This window comes from Genypterus blacodes, unplaced genomic scaffold, assembly GCF_046128005.1.
Source record: "Genypterus blacodes isolate CSIRO-AG114 ecotype Tasmania unplaced genomic scaffold, CSIRO-AGI_Gbla_v1 ptg000008l_1, whole genome shotgun sequence".
NCBI classification, from domain to species: domain Eukaryota; kingdom Metazoa; phylum Chordata; class Actinopteri; order Ophidiiformes; family Ophidiidae; genus Genypterus; species Genypterus blacodes.
Window position 1 is genome coordinate 303716 of NW_027466822.1, and position 18016 is coordinate 321731.

Here is an 18016-nt window from a genome sequence, read left to right on the forward strand (position 1 = left end):
AAATCATTGTTATATGGCGTAATAAATATAATCTTTAGATTAATCGACTAATCAAAAAAACAATCTGTAGATTAATCGTTTAAATAGTAATGGTTAGGTGCAGCCCTAGCAGGTAAACATTTGCATATGATATGAGAAATTCCACCTGTGCAATAAACAAACAGAAAATCACTTTGTTCCTGTTGATTCAGCGAGATGACAAAGTTCTGCATCAGACTCTCAAGGTCCACACATTCTCAAGTTTAAATGAAAGCTTATATCAATTACATGAGCAGGTTTTTTTATACTTTAACTTCAGTAAATATAGTCTACTGATACTAGCTCTGTCCCTGTACTCTTCAAAAACAAGCCTACAGAGAGAGAATACTGTCCACAAGCAGCATTAAACTGAGAGTTAGCGCACAACCCAGTAAGTGTCAACTGTCGTAACAGATCTACGCTTCTCGACCGCATTCGACACAGCTGAATGATTGAGTGATGAACCCATCACCACTCCTCAACCCATCAATGATTCAGTGGCTCAGGGGGCACCTGATCTGGGCTTATCCTCTCATTTCCGTCGCTTGCTCTCGTCCAGCCTCGGCAATTAACCGGGCCGGTCCGTCTAGAGACTCGAGGAGGAGATAGTAAATATTTGAGAGGCCGACTCTGTGTCTCAATGCAGCCCGCCCCGTCACACACTCTCTCATACCTGGTGGCGGGGTGTGTTTGCTATGTAAGCACAAACGCACACCCCAGACAAAATGAACAAACAAGCAGTGATTCAACAAAGTAAGTGTGGGGGTGGGAAGGCTAGTAGCACTTTGATGACCTCAGGGTGAGTCCCATAGACAGTGAGGTGACTGTGATTTGTGTCTTAAGTCATCCCATATAAAAGTGGAATAGTTTCCCATTCTCATTCCCATTTCCCAGTCACACCCACACAAGCCCACACTGAACATATGCCTTCCAGACGGACAGCAGGCCAAAGAAACCAAAAGGGTGACAGCAACACTCCAGCCTAATTCTGTCCATCCGTTTTCCCTCTCACCGCGTCGACTTCAGAGACTCCGCATCACTCTGTTAAGAGCACCGACGAGTCTTTAAATCTCCGATAAACAACATTTATGTGCTGCTCATGAGGACAGAAGGGGCAGTGAGTAATGACAGCTCCACTTCAGCTGCTGACTGGCTGACTCGCTGTGGCAATGGTGGGAGGGAAAGAAAGGGAATGAATGTGAGCAGTGACGTGGTACAAGGGCACAAGTGGGAGTGAAGAATAGGAGTCAAGGAGAGCCCACATTGTGTGGATTGTGCATGGACGTGGGTGAATGCATGCATGAACACATCACAAGGCCTCGTCTGTCATAATGGCACAAAGTCATTTTGCACGTTGCAAGTTGTTTGTATGTTCTGACTGTTGCTTGGACTGCGTGGGGCCTGCATTCCAATCATCTACAGGAGGACAGTCTAAGTGCAACAGTTCCAAACACTGAGCTTTGGATTCCGTCTATTGTCTACGTCTGCACCATATTGGAAAAAACAAAATCACAATCAAAACGCAACTCCATTCTCAGAAACACTTAAATGTGTATTAATAAACTTTCTTTGACTCTTTATCGATGTAATTGCATTAACTTTTACTCATACTGCCAGAATGTCTTGCGGATGAAGGAGGTTGAGTCATTTTGAGTACAACAGCAGCTAAATAGTGGGCCTGTTCGTCTCAACAGTCTAAAACTTTAACAGAATTTTAAATTGCAAAATTAACAACAATTTTTGACCTGAGCCAAGTCAGCAGCTGTGGCAGCAGCAGTCAGGCTTCAGTGCCGCTACGCTGCCTGTGTGAAACAAACATTACGGCGTGCACACTAAAACAGCATCAGAACAAAGATGTTTTTTGAGTTCTGTGGACCTTGTAATGTGAAAACAGCATCTTCAAAAAAAAAAGCAACGTCCATGCTGACTCTGCACATCATGCAGGCCGATTATTAGATGATTGGATATAATTAACCTCTTTATTCTCCTCTGCCTCCATATCTCCAGATTCTTTTCTTCGTCGCACTCAGGGGTCAAACACATACAGCAGAAGAAGAGAGGGACCAAAACAATCAAGATGCTTTTGAGGACGTATCTTTGTATAATCACAAACTATAGATCCACTCATCTGCTGAATCAAGCTGGGCTAGGTGAGCGTAGATTCATGTTTATTGTTGATAACATGAAACAATGTGTCACAATGTGTTATAATTCATTCTAATTCAGAACTCTGCCAGTACAGTTTTGCTTGGTATCCGGTTCAAAAGACCATGATTTGTATGCTAGTGGTCATTGTTGCATGTTATTCAGATATCCCAGGATGTTGAAGGGGAAATGGATTATAGGTTTGAATATGACTCGTCTACCCTGATGAATAAACAAAGCGCAATATTAGAATAAGATCTATATCACCTGTGATATACGCATAAATGAAACGGACACATTAGAGGCGGATGGAAGGAGAGTGAAGAGACTGAGGAATCCTAGAGAGAGCGTAGGAGCAGAGGAAGCGAGGGAGTGGTGATTGTGCATTATGCTGTGAGACTGTGTGGTTTAGAGTGAGACAATGTGGTTTTCCACACGGCTCACCACAGCAAATCCTGCTCTGTGCTCCTCCTCACCGAGCCCCAGTTGCAGTTACAATAGAGCTGCGACACAGAGCGTGTGCCACCCATCTGTCAGACAATATGTCAACACAGCTAAACACTCGGCAACATGTGGTCGGGGCCTATCAAGGCCCCGGTTGTTGCTCCTGAAAATATGAATTGCTTCTAAATCAGTCATTTCAGCCATACTTTGCACTTGCCTAACATTACACCTTTACATCTTTGCACAGGGCTTAGTTCTTCCCTTGTGCCAGTGTCTGTTGGTACATTGTGACACACACAAGCACACATCTCCTCACTACACTTCCCATTATTACCTCTGTCAAGGAGGTTACTTCCGTCCATCTGTCAAGCAGCATTACTTGAACAGTTATCCACCCACTTATCTGCACTCTCACGTTCAGGTTTATGCCACTTCACCACTCTCTCCGCTCAGCCAATGAAGGGTGCCTGGTGCCACCACAACAAGGCCACAAGTCTCTATCCAGACATTTCTCCTTTGAGGTCCTGAGGTGGTGGACTGAGTTACCAAACTCCATTTAATCAACTGAATCCCTCTCTGTCTTCAAACACCTAATATCTACCTACTATACCTCCTCCAGGCTCTACGTCTTGGCACCGACTCCTGTTGTTCTCGACGGACTAGATCTTTGCTTGTGTTGTGTTGAAACCTGTACGTTGCTTTGGATAAAAGCGTCTTCTAAATGTAAATTTAGCCAGGAGAGAATTCATTAAAACATCAGTAGTAGTTTATATATTTTGTTTATCCTGAGTCATTGCTTCATCAGATCTGGTAAACCTTGTTAGCAGGGTGCATACTGAAGTTCACGGTTGGGACAGACGGAGTCATACCTGCCTCCTATACATTGTTAGAATGTTTGCGTATGCGTGTTGAATCAATACAAGCCATCGTGAAGCAGGTTTGATCACAATTACCACTGTGCCATCTGACATCCACTTACTGTTTTGTGAGAAACTAATCATTACCATGCAGATGAACCACGGTTGACACAATAACAGTAAAAATCAACATTATCTAAAACAAATGGAATGGATAGTTTCCACGAAAAGGGGAGTCGACTACACATCCACACACACTCACGAGGGGGAGGAAATGAGCAGGTGAGTAGAACACAATGCCCTCCATCAACAGGCAGTAAGTTTTAATGGCCGAATACCTTGTTAGAGCCTGGGAGTGTTTATTGGTTAGTAAAAAAAAGAAGAAGAAAACAATGACAACTGGCAACAAACCACAGAACAGGAGTCCAACCAGCACAATACTGATGACCTCATATGACCAGAGACAGTCCAAGGTTCTGGGTGAACACTGGGCACGCACGCTTGTATCCTGGTTTCAATTCTTATACTATACAGACGAGCTACACAACTGTAAACCAAGCATTTAGCAGGTAACCTCATATAGTCATTTACAGAAAACACAGAAGTGCTACAAACATCTCTTTGTCTCGCTAACAAGCCTAACTCACTGTGCTTTTATTGCTGGAAACAAAGCGGCAAATGTCTGAAAGTATAAGCTCCGGCACTAAAACCAGCCTGAATACACTCTCAGATGATTCTCTCTTACTTTGCTTCACAACTGCTTCAGGAAGATTGATGACGTGTGTCATTGTTTATTCTCTCGCATGCCGTTTTAGGAAGGCGTTGACAGAAACAAAAGCGGGAGCTTAGAGATTGTCAAAGTCCAGAGCAGAAAATGGCAGAGAAGAAGAGGGACTCAGATTAGAACCACCACCCACACACCCCTGCGTTCAACCACGCCAGAGTGTGCGTCCTCCCTCCAGCTGTCTTCACCAGACTCCCACTGTAAATATGAATTTGCTTTTAATTGACCCGCCTCGTTAAATAGGGGTTAATTAAATAAAAAACTTGCTGAGCACACGCCCATCTGAGAGAGCGGTGAGGGAGCGCGTATGATCGCCATATGGACTCGTTTTTTTAGTGCTAACATGGAAAATTGTGCGTGAACTGAGCTGGGGCTGCACAGAAATGCAAACTGCTCCAGAGAACAGGCTGAATGCTGTGATATAAATACGACCTTGATGCACTGGAGCGATGGAGGCTTTCATGTCTGCTGCCACGTACAACAGACCTGCCACTGTGAAAAAAAAGAAAGAAAGAGAGACCTTGGAGGTGGAGAACATTACGGGCCGGTCCACACCGCAGAGAGAGGTCTGCACAGAGCTGGACCAGGCAGGTACCCACATATTTGGGTCGATTTGGAGACCGTGGTCACAGGCACGGTGAGGGTTGTAGCTTCAAAACAGAACTGTTCAGGGACGACTGTGGTGTGTGGTGTGCGAGTGCTTCCATAGGTGAGGAGTGTGTATGTTTAAACTGGTTAAACGCTGCTGCTGCCTCCCATCGGCTGAACTGCTTTCTCCACCTCTCGTGTTCACTTGTGGCTCGATCGATTTTTGTTGTCTTGATCTAGCCGTTATCGCTAAATAGCACAATCTTGTGTAACATAAAAATGCCTAATCTATTGGTTGTTCATTGATTATTTAACTATGCTTCTTAATCTATTCATCTCACGCAGAGGAGCCTTCGCGACTCCGGATCCTGATGAAATCAAGTAAAAAGAGCAGAAAATGTCCAAAAAGAATCAAAATACAGGTCAATCAGGTGACGACCACGTCTACATAGGACAGTCCCAGCTGATCCTTCACAATAAAAGCCTTCAGGCAAGTCTGGCGGCATAAACTGAAACGTCCTGATTTAACCTGATATCCAGCCTCAAACTAACCTGAATGTTACACCAGAGAAGTCAGCATATTCACACGTGGTGGTTTCCGTTATAGACAATTTGAAGTTGCAAATTGAACAATGGGTAATGGAGACAGAAATGGAAAACGGTGTGACTCATGATGCATGGGGCGTGTTGTATGAAGACACTGAGATTATCTTAAATTAATGGAGGAAAAAACAGTAGTTACAGCACTAACAGACCGAAATCAACTCAAGACTGAGGGGAGACTTGTGTTCAGCGCTACAGTTACTACACTCAGCTCTGTTATCAGCAGTATAGGTGAGGGTGACATGACTTATCTTTTACTGAGATCATTCAGCAGAAAAGATGATATCATAAAACTTTGGTTGTCGCTTCTTGTTGGCTAGACTGGTGGACCGATATGAGGACACAATGACTAATAATTGCCGAAGAGATTGCAGATCACCGTCTGCTCCATGATGACTTCTAAGCTTAAAAACACCTGAAGAGAAAAGGAGAAGAAGAAGAAGAAGAAGAAGAAGCAGCCTTATCCCATAACAACATTTAATGGAAACATTTGAATTGGGTTGATATTTTAAAAATCTGCACTGAACCAGAAATGGAAAAACAGCAACAACTCTAACTTGAGTTTGACTTGAATATACATCAGGCCTTCAACTATAACATGAAGCAGGTTCACCACAGGGAAGGTAAGAAATGCAATGAAAACAGATGAAATCACTGCGAGGACTCTCAACATCTGCAAGCCATCTTTAGCGTGGGAGGGCTTTAACATGGGGCCTGTAACTCTAACCTTCCTCCTCACATCCCTTCTCTCTCCTCCCTTCACTGAGCAAACAGCTCCGACTGTCGCTGGGACCACATGCTCCACATTAGGGCCCGACGCTTTCTCTGATGGAAGCACATTTCGCGTCTCACTTGGGTGTTGGATGCAGACGGCGTACAAGTTCTTGAACAAAACAGCGGCGGTAAATAGCCTCTGATGCTCTGTGTGGGTGGGGACAGAATGGATCCCACCAGCTACAAAACCCAAGCAGGTTTAAGGATTCCACTAAAGGAATAAATGTCTCTCCGTCTTTGTGTGTTTGTCCGGCACTGTGTGTTGTTTTTCCAGGACAGCTCCAGTTGTAACCCAGGTGACAGTGTGTGCTTTGGCAGGCAGCATGGAAATGACTTTAGACTGCAAAAGCCCCAAACTAAAACGCTAGAAAGACAAAAGAAAATAAACTAAACGGAAAAGAAAGGAAAAGGGAGAAAATAACAGCACTGAAATATCACAGGCCGCATCAGCACATTTTGCCGACTTCATACGTGACCGGGAAACACCGCAAACCGCACGCTGCTAAAATGAACACAGTGATTGTGGTCATTTATCCAGACGGGCTATATACTGAACACATCTGTGCTGTGTACATCATCTCTCTGAATATGTTCCCCTGTGTTAGAAATGTGCTGTTCAAACTAATTACACACATTTGACATTTTAGTTGAGACATGTGGGGGTGAAGCCGAGGGGTCTTTCATTAATAATTCCTTATCAATGGCGGCGGTGGCTCAGTCCATAGGGGACTCAGCTTGGATCGAGTCCCATATGGACCAAGAAAGTGGACTGGCAGCTGGAGAGTTGCCAGTTTGCCGCCAGGGCACTGCCGAGGTGCCCTTGAGCAAGGCACCAAACCCCCAAACTGTGCCAGGGGCGCCGTTTCATGGCTTCCCTGCGCTAACCCCTCTGTAATGCATGTGTATGTGCGTGTAATTTCAAATTGACGTGTTTGCATGGTGACGTGTTTGCATGGTGACGTGTTCGCATCTGGTTTGACCCAAAAAAGTTTCTTCTTCTTCTTCTTAATTAGTTAATGTTTATATTTGTCCTCCAACAGCAGCCTGCTGCGATCATAAACTCTGATCTCACTCTGACTTGCAGGCACACACACACAGTCAAAACGGCGCTTATAAATACTGAAATAAGCCCAGAGTGTGTGTGTGTTTGTGTGTGTGGCTTGCCAGTGGTGTCTGCCATGCCTCACTGCTTCTCATCAGTGGTTGTTTCCCCGCTCAGGGCAGGTCTGTGAGCAGGATAGGCTCCGGACAGCCAGGGTCCTCTCCAGAGTTAGCCCGCACTGTCCTCTGCACCTCTTCATCCCGCCCTCCTGTCGCTGCACAGTCGACCCAGAGATCTTTGATACTCACAGGCTCCAGAGACCAGATAAGAACACCAGGACAAAGAGATGTATCGCTATTTGGCAGCATCAGGGTTCAGTGTCCTGATTACGTTTGTTGCGGTGCCAGAATTTAGATTTTGATACAAAGTTTAGTATCAGGATTTATGGTACTGTGTGGAAAATGAAAATGCTTCACTAGTCATAAGACCGTCAAGCCTACAAAGTCTTTGGATTGATTGCTTTGAAAAACAAAACTCTACCTATTAAAAATGTATCGTCTACCGCTTCGTGACAACCCTCAATCAGACCACTATCGCACATTTCATTAGAACACACTGCCGTCACCTTCAAAGCTCTCCACCAGCTTGAATCTGAGCTGAAAGCTTTTCAGAACATTTAACACCAAATTCCAGTCGTGCCAGACAGACAATATAACCAATTTTCTGCCAGGAAGGAATGCGAGTCAGTGACCTGGAAGAAGCAGCTGTTGCACAGATAAGTGAAGGACTCGTCTGAGAACAGTGACACACAAGAGTGCGTCAAATAAAAGCACGTGCTCGTCTGGAAAACATGACCGATTGCAGCGTGGAGAAAAAGTCTGGCATCACATTTACCCTGCGTGAATATGAATCGGAGATTTACAAAGCGCGAAGAGTTGCCGGGGCCATCGCCGCTGTTGATACTGCCTTAGACAAAAAACATCTTAGTGTGGCACTGAGCTGAACCGAACAAGATCCATCCATCTTCCTGGCACAGTCCATTGTTTTTAGTTGCCTGCTTGGAACTATAAAGTTAGAAACGGATTATCTCCTTCAATTGGCTAGAAATTCTCTAATTCCTCTTGCGGCACCACTGACTATGGATAGAACAATTACTACAGAGTTGCATCAACATGTCTCAGGCAGATGCAGCACATTTACATGCACTCAGAAGGCAGGATTTGTTCTTACTGGGATTAAAAGGAAAAAAAGTGATTCAGTCGTATTCATCCGCACAATAAACAGGAGCCGCCACTCTGCAGGTGTGTGTGACTGCAGCTGAAACCAATCTGCCAACTGAGGAAATCCACATGGAATTATTTCTATGCCTGAATAAATGAATTCGCAATTGCGTTATCTGGGCGCGTTACTCAGGCTAAGCGTACTTTGAAGAAGCTAATTAATTGAAGTGCATGTAAATATATGGAAGGTAAAAGGGAAAATGGGCAATATCAGCTTCACAGAGGTACGGTTTATGGCAGGCATATTTGATTGGATTGCAGTGGAGAAGTGGCAACGGAGTGTTTATTCCTCCTATTTGTAAGAGAGTCAATAAATGATACGGCTTTTTTTACCTGATTTCACAGCGCCCTGACAATAAGATAAGATGTACCGTGATGTTTCTGAAATATAGTGCTATTATTAAAGGTTATATCTTCATTTCAGTACATTCATGTAGCCTATATTCAGTTCATTTGGCAAGTGTGTTATAGGTATACTTCCTAAAACACATTATGTACTGCATATGTCTCTAACTGTGTACGAGTGGTTTCCTTTGAATCCTCCAGTTACCAGTGATCATAAATGAGCCGTGTGACTGGAACAGGCCTGAGCACAGAGAGGATTCCTGTCAAGCATCTGATATGGGACTCGTGCTGCTGCCGAGGAGCTTGACAAGATGGCAAATGTGTCTCTTTTCTTTACTTGTGGCTGCGCACGTTGCGATGCCGGGGTCTTCTCCGGGGGTGTTTTCTTCAGCTTGATGAGGACGGATAAATATTTTAGTGACGTGTGAGATCTCTGTGCTATATCATCTATGTGTAATTGTGCATGCCAGAACCAGCCTTTCAGCAGATTTTGTGCCTCCAAAACCCCACCGGAGAAGCCAAGATCATATAATATAAATTGTGCGCACACACACACACACACACACACACACGGCGTAGGCGAAAGCCCTGCAGACAGCACCGCACATTACAATCCCCTGAGGCCTCAGACCCCATTCAGTCATCGCCACTATCACACTGTTGGCAGATTATGACAACAAAAAAAAAAACAGCAGTTCTTAAACGGACATTATTCAGTAGCTGGAGTCCAATTAAAATGGATTTATGATGAGGGAGCCAAACAGGACTTGTTAGAGATGAGAACAGCTTGGCAATCTCTGGTAATTCTGTGGGTCTCCAGCGTGCCTGCCTAGCAGACATCACAGCATCCATTGAAACGGGATGACAGCAACATGGAAAACACCACCGCTTGGCAGATGCTTTTATTCAGATTGACCCCTGGAGTCAAAGTTAGCTTTTAAGCCGTAACAAGACCACCAAATTGAACAAAGTGGCCATTAAGTTCAAGGTTGCCATTTAAAAAGCATTCAAGTCTTGCTAGTGAAATGTGAAACACAGAAGGCTTTGACCTACTGACCCAGAGCCTAGGGGCCTGCTGGTCCCACGGCCTGTGTAGGTGATTTGTAGTACAACACTGACCGCATCATGAGTGTTAACGTGGCAACACACTCCTATCATATCTCTCATATCACCATGAGCAAACGGAGCCCTGGAGAGAGGCTCCAGCAGCAGTGCTCCCCCTTTAATGTAGGTCAGTGTTACACACACTTTATCAAGCCGCTGGTGTGCACACACACACACAAACACACACACACACACATCTGGACACACTCGCAGGAAAACAAGACAAAAGAGGCCTGAAAATTATGTTACAACAATTATTTTGAACTGAAGTGTGAATAATGGCGAAAGAAGGCTGAAGCATGAGGCACACGCACACACACACACACACCCACACATGTGACCTTCCCTCATTACCAATACGTCTTTCCTGAGTAAGCTGAAAAAGGCTACAGAGGAATGGTGAGCTATTAAGTATTCCCTTCCCTGTGGATTGGAGGGTGATGTCAGTTCACTCCGTGAGGTAGATGAGACCACAGAAACACACACACACACACACTCTCTCTCTCAGAGCGGCTGGAGCTACGCCTAAGGCTAATACTCCTCGTCACCTCTTGGAAAGGGACACGGGAGCACACGACTGCTAAAGAACTCACTCTCACACTCTCTCACACACACTCACACACACACACACACACACACACACACACACACACACACACACACACACACACACACACACACACACACACACACACACACACACACACACACACACACACACACACACACACACACACACACACACACACACACACACACACACACACACACACACACACACACACACACACACACACACAGATCTATCTCCATGGGCTGAGAGTTATAATGACATTCATGCTTTGTACAGCACCCTTGAGTCTCTTCCTGGCCATGAGGTATGCAAATGGCGGGTAATTCATTTCATTCACAGCGGAGTGGATGAGCGCCACAGTGCTGTATGTTACAAGACAATCCACACTGTTCAACCCACACTGAGACCAAATACTCAACACAAGGAAGGCATTGATCCATTCAGCTGAGTTATATTAAGTCACGTTTGGAGCTCCATTAACGCAGACAGTACATGGAGACAGACAATAGAGTTGGCAGTGAAGGATCAATACTGTTAACATTCACTATACTGTAAAGTAACAAACACTTACTTTAACCTGGATCAAAAAACGTTAAACCTGAGCTGTATTTGGGTCCGATGCACAGAAATTGGAATTTGCTGCCTTGGCCGACGAATTTGCTGCGGTAGAATTTCAAAGCTGATTTTGCACTCAAAGAAACCTTTCTGATCTGGGACTAAATAAAACCCCGGGATCAAAGCGGCTGCTTAAAATCTAAAGGTGCTCATGTAAGCTTGAGCGGATCTGTGACAAGTTCCTGAGCAGCAAAGAGCGATAACCAATGAGAGAAGCCCAACGCAACTTCTCCACGTTCTGACTCGCAGCTTCTTCTTCTTCTTTCTACACAGAGTACTATTTCAGTGGCGAGCGGTGCGTTCATATTACAAAACGCACAGCTGCTCTGTTTGTGATTCCTCTTTTCGTGTGCAGGTGCGTGGGTTGTCACTCTTCATGTAAGGCTTTATGAATAATGATGAAATATAATGCAAAAAGTCAGCAGTTTCCTCTTGTCGACGGGCCTTTGTGATCCATGCCTGCACTCGTTTGTGTCGTCTGCACACAACATCAAGAAAGATACAGTTATGAGAAAGAGCTGATTGGTAAATTGGGGAGCTGTGAAGTCGTGCGGTCTGTACCTGGCCTGCTAGGATCTTGAAAACAAAACGCAAACCTGAACATCTCTGTCTGCATATGACGGCACATCCCCCACTGCGACAAACACACACACACACTTTATTGAGGAAGAACTAGAAAGGAGAGTGGCCTGAAGGCACAGAATGCCTCTTAATGTGTGAGTCAACCTAATGGACTGCTTCCTTCTACAGCGGCCCTGACCTCACTCACTCGCTCGCTCTCTCATACCATCTCCGACCCTCTCTCTCCCTCGCTCAGCCTCCATCCCACATCCACTTTCTCTGCTCTCATCTGGGCCCCGATAGCTCTATTTGCTTCGTCAAGACCTGGACTATCGTTTAATTCCTGGAGGATGCGACAGCACAACAAGCTGGATCATCAAGACAGCAGACAGACGCGCACGCACGCACGCACGCACGCACACACACAAACACACACCAACAGACAGGATTTGTGTCCGAGGTCAGTGCCCTAAAAACGAAGGCTTAGGACTAAATCCTGCTCATGCATAGTCAAATGATGCCTGTGCACAAATACACACACACCTAGAGGGCCCTCATTGGGCCTGACACCACTGCAAATCCCCGCTCACCCACAGTAAACAGAGTGGACAGTGCAGTGCTTAAAACACAGCTTTTCAGGCACGTGACCTATATCGAGGCAGTATAGTGAGTGGCATAGTATATCTGCAATTACATGGATCTAACCCAGTAAACAGCTCCACTATAGGCTCCTGGGCTCTGGGCTTTTGAAGTAAATCTCTTTCTGTCTGCGGTGTTATTGTTTGTTTGGTATGTCCCACCAGTTAATCCAGTATCTTTCTGGATCCAAAACCACAACTGCTGCTTCGGTGCAGTATTAAACACAGACTATAGTATCAGCAGCAGCAGCAGCAGCAGCAGCAGCAGCAGCTCCCCAACAGTGGGCTGGCAGATAAAAGGCACGCTCACTCCCTCTGCAAACTGTAAATCACAGCCGATCTGTTGAGAACAACGAGCGGGGCTGTGATCCTGACAACTGACTAACTTTGTGTGTAGTGGATTTGAAAAGTTTGAAGCTCTGCCTGCTACATGCCTACACTCAGCTCAGCACGTGGGATGACTCCACTATAGTGATCACATGATTATTTGATTAGTTGATGATCAGGAAACTAATAATGGGACATCAAATAGAAGATTTGATGATTGCTGAACAAATTGAAATCGCTTATCAAACACTATCAGACACATTATGAAGTTCTAGCTTAGATTTGTCAAATATCTTTACAAATTGAATATACTTAAGGGTTAATGTAAGGTTAAAGCCATCTTGAGCTCTAGGGAATTGACATTTTGAGGTTAAAAACAACATAAATCACAAACTGAAAATAATAATGCTTAGTTGCAGGAGGGCCCAGAGCATGTGAACGACACTGTGAAGGAGAGAGAGCCTGTATTTGTGTGGGATAAAGAGAATAACCTGTTTCCAGGCTTGCCTAAACACGCGCTGTATAGTGTTCGCGTCTTTATTGGACTGCCAAACAGTCAACCCTCTCTGTGACACCGCTGTAGTCCCGTAACCAGTCGGCCCGCTATGACTGACTGTGTCCGTCACATCTGCCAAGTTGTGTGATTCACGTGGTGCGCCTGTTTGTGCGCCCGATGACGTGCCGCATTCAAGAGCAGCAGTTCTGATAACAGTGTGTATGTCATTTGTCAGCTTATTCTCACCCAGCTGTCTTCCTCAGATAAACATCGAATCAAAGTGACTTCACCACCTCATCTACCGCAACACGAGCCAGCGACTGTCTGTCTGTCACCACAGCACAGGCACGTTCCCAGCTTCTCTTCTTATGTTCCTCAATTGTGCTATGAGCCGGTGTGATGTCAGGTGGGAGTCGCAGATGTGTGAAGGATACTGCAGCCCCTTGGCATGGCAGTGCTGAATGCAAAGTGGCGTATAAATGCTACAAACTGGAGTGGATGGGTTAGTGAAGAGAGGGAGTGAAGCTACATGTATAGATCCTGCTGATATGTCAGTTAGAATGTGATACACACAAGCAGCATGGGAACATTCACAGCAATAGGAGGACTTCTCACACACGCTTTAGTAGGTCTGTCACAATACTGGAACATTTAGCCTATTTGAAATCAATTTGTCTATAATTACAGTCGTAGCTTTTAGTGCTGTAGAATAATATGACCAATTTTAGTAATATCATAATGATTGTTGTTGCCTGGAGCCAGATTACAATAGGATGGTAATTGTATTAACCATTGGATAATTCAATAGTTTACTGCTCTTTTTCCATTACAACTCAATAATCCTATATGTATAGAAGGATTTAAACACGTCTGCTGATAGTCCGATGTCCATTGTTTCAGGAACGTAACCTGGCCAGACTCCTCTAGGTGACTGTGGTCCGTCTTGGTCCATTGAATCGGAACCAAAACTAGAACCTGAGTGCTGTAGGATGGCAGCAGCAATCCTGTGTGACTCAGGGAATGGGGCGTGCTGGGTCTGCATTAGCTCAGTGAGATTTGATTCTGAATCAAATCAAAGAATAGACCCGAGACATAACACGGGAATATGAAAACTAAATCCTGTCTTGAGTCCAAAGGATGAACTTGCACCGAATGCAATATTTTTATGCTTTGCGTGACATTTCTTTGTATTAAATATGCTATAAAAATAAATATTATTGTTGTTATTATCACAGTTCTATTGTATCCTATCTTCCTGGAGCTGTGCAATATACCAAATGGTTTCCTTATCGAGTCCTTTCCCACAGCTCGATTACTGAATACAATCTGGCTGAAATGTTGAGACTTGCAATTACATCCCTGATATGCAGTGATCACATCGTGCCCTTATTTAAAATGTGCTGTGTGAGCTCTTCAGTCACTCTTCAGACACTGACCACATGTACAGTATATGTATGAGTCAGAATGGCCTGCGCTGCCCTGCCCTTTAATCTCTGCACCAAGTTCCCAATTGTCACTTGGTCAAAGCACACTGAATCATCGAGTGTGTCTGGGCAAACACGTGTCACAGGGTGATTATAACCAACAATATAAAAAAAAGAATCCAAGATGATAAAAATGCAATAAAAACAATCAAACAAGAATGTAAGTGTTATCCTGTCCAGGGTCAGTGTGTGTGTGTGTGTGTGTGTGTGTAGGAATGTGTCCTTATAAAAGAGCTACACTGGCTATATCATAAATTATGGGATAGGCCTACACACACGAAACACCACATGCAAATGAAAGTCCCCTTTATGATTTGTAATAACATAGTGAGAGTAAAGGGGGATCAAATACCTTCAGAAATTCATTCAAAACTGATCACCACTAATACACACACCTATAGAAATATCACAGCTATCTCATTCGAGTGTGTGTGTGTGTGTGTGTGTGAGAGAGAGAGAGAGACGCAACAGCATCAGAGTATCATGAGGCTCTAATAGTGTCCAGCATTAGGCGTAAATCAGTGACATAGATCATCAATGCAACACTTACTTCCCAATGACCTCGCAGAGCTCGTACACATCTTCAAAGAGAATGTCGTCGTCCGCCATAGTCCAACGCCGGCTGGGGAAAAAATTATCCCCAAAATGTGCGTCCAAAACCTGATTTTTGTAGCTCCTAAACTGGGCAGCGAAAGGCTAGGAAACAGCTGAGCGTTTGACAGAAATAAACCGGTGCTCGCCACTCGTACGCTGTGGCGGGAGGGCAGTCGGTAAAGAGTTCCAAAGAATGGGGTCGAAATCCCGGTAGTTACCTCCTCCCGTCGTCCCCCAAAAGCGCTGCTTCGCTGGGGGGGGAGAATCGGCAGAGGGAGAGCTCGGTAATCCCGTTTGGTAGTTCCCGGTTCGGCCCCACCTTCCCCCGGTTAAGTACCTTCTCCACACAAACCGTGTGGCTGTCAAACTAACATTATAGTAAAGTACTCCGCTGCGCCTGTCAACAGCTCCGGTTCGTCCGGTGGTAGTGGTGTGAGCGCAGGGATGAAAAGCCCGAGCAGACCCGGCGGACAGTGCACATCTGCGGGGTTACAGCAGTGATCCAGGTGGGTAACAGATCTTCACATCCCGAGCGGCTACACTTTCTGTATGTTCAGGGCGGCTCGTCCTCCTTCCATACAAACTGACGGGCGGGATGAAGCGTCGGAGCGCAGCTTGACTCCCCCTGTGCTCCTCCGCGGGCTCCTCGGCACTTTCCAGTCGTTACTTTATGTTTTCCGCTCCCGCTGTAAGCTTGTTCGCCCTGGCGTTCAGCTCCACAGAGCTTCCAGAAAACCGAGCTCCTCCTACAAGACGGTTATGAAACTGCTCCGCTCCCCTCCATGTTGGCTCCGAGCCGTTTCCCAGGGTTCGCCGTTGAGTCCACGCAGGCTTTGAGCCAAGATGGCGGAGACACGGCTCCACGAAGGCGTTCCCAAAAGCGCAGTTTCCCGATTTACTTTTTTGTGGACTGCCCAGTCCGGAAGCGGGGAAAGTTAGCGAATTTCCAGACATTTCAAGAAACAACAGCCAAGACACTCATGGCAACAAGACATATTTAAAAGTACACCAAACTTTGACTTAAGAGAATTATCATGCAAGCGTTAAATTTACTGTATCTACTGTAAATGTCACACTGATTGCACAAATAGCTATTTTATTTAATTTTTGCATTTTTATGTTTATGTTTTTTTTGGTTAAAGTTTTAAACTTCTTTTACTTACCTGAGATTAACTGACTTGAAATTTGTTGCAGGCTACTTGACAGTAAAGATACTGTTGAATGTAGTATTGTGTTGCCTGAATGAATAGAACATACAAACAAAATGTCCAATAAAAAACAAAAAACTACTGCCGTAGGAAAAACGCAAACTCTATGGTTCGAGTCAAAACAAAGATGAAAGCAAGGATTTATTATCTTCTTAGTTTTATTTGGTATGTAGATGTGTTGCTGAGCTTATGGGTTCCAGATTCGTCATTGTCCAATACTCAATGTTTGGATGATATAAATTTGAGCTACTCCTTCACATTATTGAAATATTTTTGAATGGTACTGGTGAAAAAATCTGTACATGTTTGTCATCTGTTTGTAATTGAAAATATAGATATGTCTTTACAAACATTATTCCTGTAAAGTAGCATAAACTAACTTAACTCTCCTCACTGCATCACTAAAATATTGTAATATTTTGAGGAATAATATTTAGTTTGACAGACAAATTGTTCAATAATCAATTTAAATTGCAGTGGGACAAGTATGCACTTTTTATTTTTTTTGCAAAGCCTAATTTATCAACAGCTGTGTGTCGATATTTCTGAATTGGAGAGCTGCATAGTTATTTAATGACTGATTTATTTATCTGGTTGTCTGATTGCCTGTAGGTATGTGTATGTGTACTCCCCAGTATAGACTCACGGTGCTACATTACATTACATTACATTACGATCATTTGGCAGAAGCTTTTATCCAAAGCGACTTACATTACATTACCACCCTTCGCAGAGGGGGGAGCAATTGAGGGTTCGGTGCCTTGCTCAGGGGCACCTCGGCAGGGGCCCGAACCTGCGACCCTCCGGTTCCCAAGCAGAAGCACTACCCACTGAGCCACTGCTCCCTACAATTGCAGATTTGTTTGCACAATGGCAATAAAGGCATTGAACTGAAAAGATTTAGTATTCGTCTACCAGTGCGCACATCAGTCATTTTGGAAGCTATAGCAGCTTCCAGCGCTGTGATTGATTGATGGTTGTTGGGTGACCCTGTCTACATTTGGATCATAGATTTTATTCAATGGGCTTCATTCACTTAGTGCTATTGTTCCAGAGAGCTATTGTTGGTCTGAATGCATGGTCAGTGTAATTTATAGGGTTGAAACAGATGCTTACAACATATAGTAAGATAATGCATCTAATAAACTGCAATTTATGTGTGTTTAACATATTGCAGACTCGTTTAATCCTTTCACAGAAGCAATATGTCACTCTTCAGAAGATATACTACATTTTGCAAATCACTGATACCAGCCTGCAAGTACAATTAAAGTTCCTCAATTCAATAATTTCATCAAATTTCCTTTCATTGCGTAAGAGGTGAGTGCACATGTTAATACAATTTGGTTACAATAGATGATAAATGATGACTGTTAAAGACAGAGGGATGGACAGACAGACAAACATAAAGGTCAAGCTCCACAATAGATGGGACAGACATTAATGCTACGCTACATCCTAAATGACACAAAAGTGCTCTAACAGTCACTTGTCCAGAAATAAATACAGTTTTCATGGACAAAGCTGTGTGTTTT

The 18016-nt window shown here is 44.3% G+C and overlaps 1 protein-coding gene across 4 annotated transcripts in view; it reads right to left on the reverse strand.

Moving 5' to 3' along the window:
- The window catches only part of caska (calcium/calmodulin-dependent serine protein kinase a), a 95435-nt gene extending 79344 nt beyond the window's left edge, over positions 1 to 16091 (reverse strand). For 3 of the 4 annotated variants that reach the window (XM_076155304.1, XM_076155287.1, XM_076155280.1), the window contains exon 1: positions 15230 to 16091. In XM_076155304.1, coding sequence (XP_076011419.1) covers positions 15230 to 15288 — 59 coding nt within the window. In that variant the 5' untranslated portion in view covers positions 15289 to 16091. The remainder of the gene's footprint in view (positions 1 to 15229) is intronic. The other variant, XM_076155295.1, reaches the window with a different exon arrangement.
- Between the last annotated feature and the right edge of the window lie 1925 nt (positions 16092 to 18016).